General features: G+C 41.4%; 1 protein-coding gene across 1 annotated transcript; it reads left to right on the top strand.

Annotated features, from left to right (window-relative positions):
• Positions 1-2,763: 2,763 nt before the first annotated feature.
• On the top strand, positions 2,764-3,428 carry TMDD1 (transmembrane and death domain 1). The gene is given in 2 exon segments (XM_066337431.1): positions 2,764-2,877; positions 2,880-3,428. Coding segments are annotated over 2 exon segments (663 nt in total).

Below are 3,428 nucleotides of genomic sequence, written 5' to 3'. Positions count from 1 at the left end.
TAAAGAGTTTTTTTTCTGACCTGGGACAAAGCTGCCTCCTGCATAAGCAAGGAAGAAAAAAAATAAAAGGAAAATAAAATAAAATAAAATAAACTTGAAGCTGTTACAAAGATGAAATTTGAATGTATTTCAGGTGCTTTCCACGTATTATGCCATAATTTTATTTGAAAAATTAGTTTTGGGTTTGTTTTTTTGTTTTAACACCTTTTTTGTAGCATTTGGTGGAATAAACGTGTCTTCAGTGGAAAGTTTTAGTGCTGTAGTTTGGGAGCTGTCGCTGGCACCACTTTTGGAGCAGATTGGGAAAAAAAAATCACTTTTTAAATCATTTTCCCCCCACTTCCCTAAAAAAATAATAATTAAAAAAAAAAAAAAAGCCGAGGAGCTTTGCACAGAGCCCCAGCCCGTTCCCATTTAAAATAAAAGGAAAAAAGATTAATTTTGATTATTTTTCGTGCTCTAAAAATATTAATTTTGGTTATTGTTAGTGTTTTAAAGGGGTCCCCCTCAGAGCCCATCCACTGACATCACGGTGGGGTTTTTCCCCATTTAAAAAGTTAATTTTGATTATTTTTAGTGCTCTAAAAATGTGAATTTTGATTATTTTTAGTGCTCTAAAGGCTTCCCCTCAGAGCCCATCCACTGACCACTCTTTGCATCATGGTGAGGGTTTTCCCCAGTTAAAAAAAAAGTTATTTTTATTATTTTTAGTGCTCAAAAATGTTTAATTTTGATTATTTTAGTGTTTTAAAGGGCTCCCCCTCAGAGCCCATCCACTGGCATCATGGTGGGGTTTTCCCTATTTAAAAAATGTGAATTTTACTATTTTTCGTGCTCTAAAAATGTGAATTTTGGTTATTTTTCGTGCTCTAAAGGCCTCCCCCTCAGAGGCCAGCACTGACATCATGGTGGGGTTTTTCCCCATTTAAAAAAATATTAATTTTATTATTTTATTTTTTAGTGCTCTAAAAATGTTTCATTTTGATTATTTTTAGTGCTCTAAAGGCCTCCCCCTCAGAGCCCATCCACTGGCATCATGGTGGTGGGGTTTCCCTATTTAAAAAATGTGAATTTTATTATTTTTCGTGCTCTAAAAATGTGAATTTTGGTTATTTTTCGTGCTCCAAAGGCCTCCCTCAGGGTCTGCACATGCAGAGAGAACAAACCCCTCACTGGGGCTCCCCCCAGAGGTCTCTGCCAGAAAAAAAAAAAACCCAAAAATATGTTTTTTCCCCCAATTTTTCCATCCAAGGGCATTTCCCTTTGCCTCCCACCTCCAAAAAGTCGTGCCGGCTTCCTGAAGACTTTATTATTATATATTATATATTATTATTATTATCCTATTTGTACACGCTCTGTAACCGTTTCTACCTCATTTTTTTAAAATTTTTTTGCAACGTATTGTACATGGAAATATTTAAATTCACGTCTTTATCGATGTCTACCTCAAGAAATGCTGTATTTTAAAAAAAAGAGGATTAAAAAAAAAAAGGGAAAAAAAAAAGGAAAAGAAAAAAAAAAGAATTACACAGTATTAAAGAGATTACCTGAATTATTGATTTTTGTGTTTTTGGGGTGGTTCAAAGGGGGGTCCAAGGGGGAAAAGGAGAAAAGTGGAAGAATTGGAATTTTTTGATGGGTAGCCAGAGGTTTATTAGATTATTGTCGATAATATTGATTATAGATAGTTATTGGGTTTATTAGCAATAATATTTATATATTGGGACCCCCCCGAAAGGGAATAAATGATTATGGGATAAATGATTTATTCGGATCTCCCCAGATGAATAAATGATTATGGGTATAAATAATTTATTGGGAAGCCCCCAGGGGAATAAATGATTATGAGAGAATGATTTATTTGGAACCCCCTGAGATTAATAAATGGCACAAAATGGATATAAAATGGGCACAAAATGGTCTCAAAATGGGCACAAAATGGGTAAAAAATATTCACAAAATGGTCTCAAAATCAAATCAAACCAAATCAAACCAAACCAAACCAAACCAAATGAAACCAAATGAAACCAAACCAAACCAAACCAATGAAATCAAATCAAACCAAACCAAACTAAACCAAATCAAACCAATTTAAACCAAATAAAATCAAACTAAATCAAGCCAAACTAAACCAAACCAAACCAAATCAAACCAAATCAAAACAAATGAATCCAAACCAAACCAAACCAAATTAAACTAAACCAAATTAAATCAAACCAAACGAAACCAAATAAACCAAACCAACCAAATCAAACCAACGAAACCAAATTAAACCAAACCAAATTAAACTAAACCAAACCAAATCAAACCAAATCAAACCAAACCAAATCAAACCAAATCAAACCAACCCAAATCAAACCAAACAAAACCAAATGAAACCAGACCAAATTAAACTAAACCAAACCAAATCAAACCAAACCAAACCAAATCAAATCAAACCAAATTAAATCAAACCAAACGAAACCAAATGAAACCAAACCAAATCAAACCAAACCAAACCAAATCAACCCAAATCAAACAAAAAAACCCCATGGAAAACACCCTTTGGCAGCACAGAAAAATCTGAAAAAATTCAACATTAAGCCTTCACAGGGGGCTGGCAGGTGCCACCACCATGGGATGTGACACGGGCCACCACCCCGGGGCCACCCATTGTCACTCTCTGTGACATCAGCGCTGTTCCACGGGGACACCTCGATACCAGGGGGTGTCACACCCACACCTGGCACACCTGGCACACCTGGCTGATGCTGGCACACCTGGATGATGCTGCTGGCACACCTGGGGCTGGCCCTGCTCTTCTCTCTGCCCCTGGGCGGCCTCGGGGACGATTCGGTGGCGGCCACCGTGGGTGGGCACACCATGGGCCGCATCGCCGAGAGCTGCTGGGCAGCTCCGAGTGCCACCAGCTGCAGGCCGAGCTCAACGGCCCCGACCAGGAGCTGGAGGAGCTCCAGGAGCTCCAGGTTGTCCCCGAGGAGAAAAACCCCGCTCGTCGTCGCCGTCGGGACATCCGCAGCGCTCGGGGATGCTCCGAAGCTCTGCGCTCGTGGTTGGTGACAAGGGGAGAGGTGACAACTTGGGACCGCCTGGTGCGTGCCCTCCGTCGGATCGGCCGCTGGGACGTCGCCAAGGAGCTGGGGAAAAACCTGAACCAAGACAGGAGCCTGGAGATGAGGAGGAACGTGGAGGGTTACAGCCGCGGCGTGAAGCACCTGAGCTCCTGGCAGCTGCAGCCCAGGGGCAGGAGGGCTCCTCTGGTTGCAGCTCTGCTCTTTGAACGTCGGCCACCCTCCCAGTACGGCCGAGGACTCCTGGGGTGGCTGCCCCTCGTGGTTTGGGGGGTTTTAGGAGCTTTCCTCACCTCCGTGCTCCTGACGGGCGCCGCGATGTATTTTTGTCACTGGAGGAGGTTGTTGAAAAGCTGA

The sequence above is a fragment of the Sylvia atricapilla genome, chromosome 29, assembly GCF_009819655.1.
Source record: "Sylvia atricapilla isolate bSylAtr1 chromosome 29, bSylAtr1.pri, whole genome shotgun sequence".
NCBI lineage: Eukaryota > Metazoa > Chordata > Aves > Passeriformes > Sylviidae > Sylvia > Sylvia atricapilla.
The sequence above is the reverse complement of the archived record's forward strand: the minus strand, read 5'-3'. Positions and strand labels throughout refer to the sequence as shown.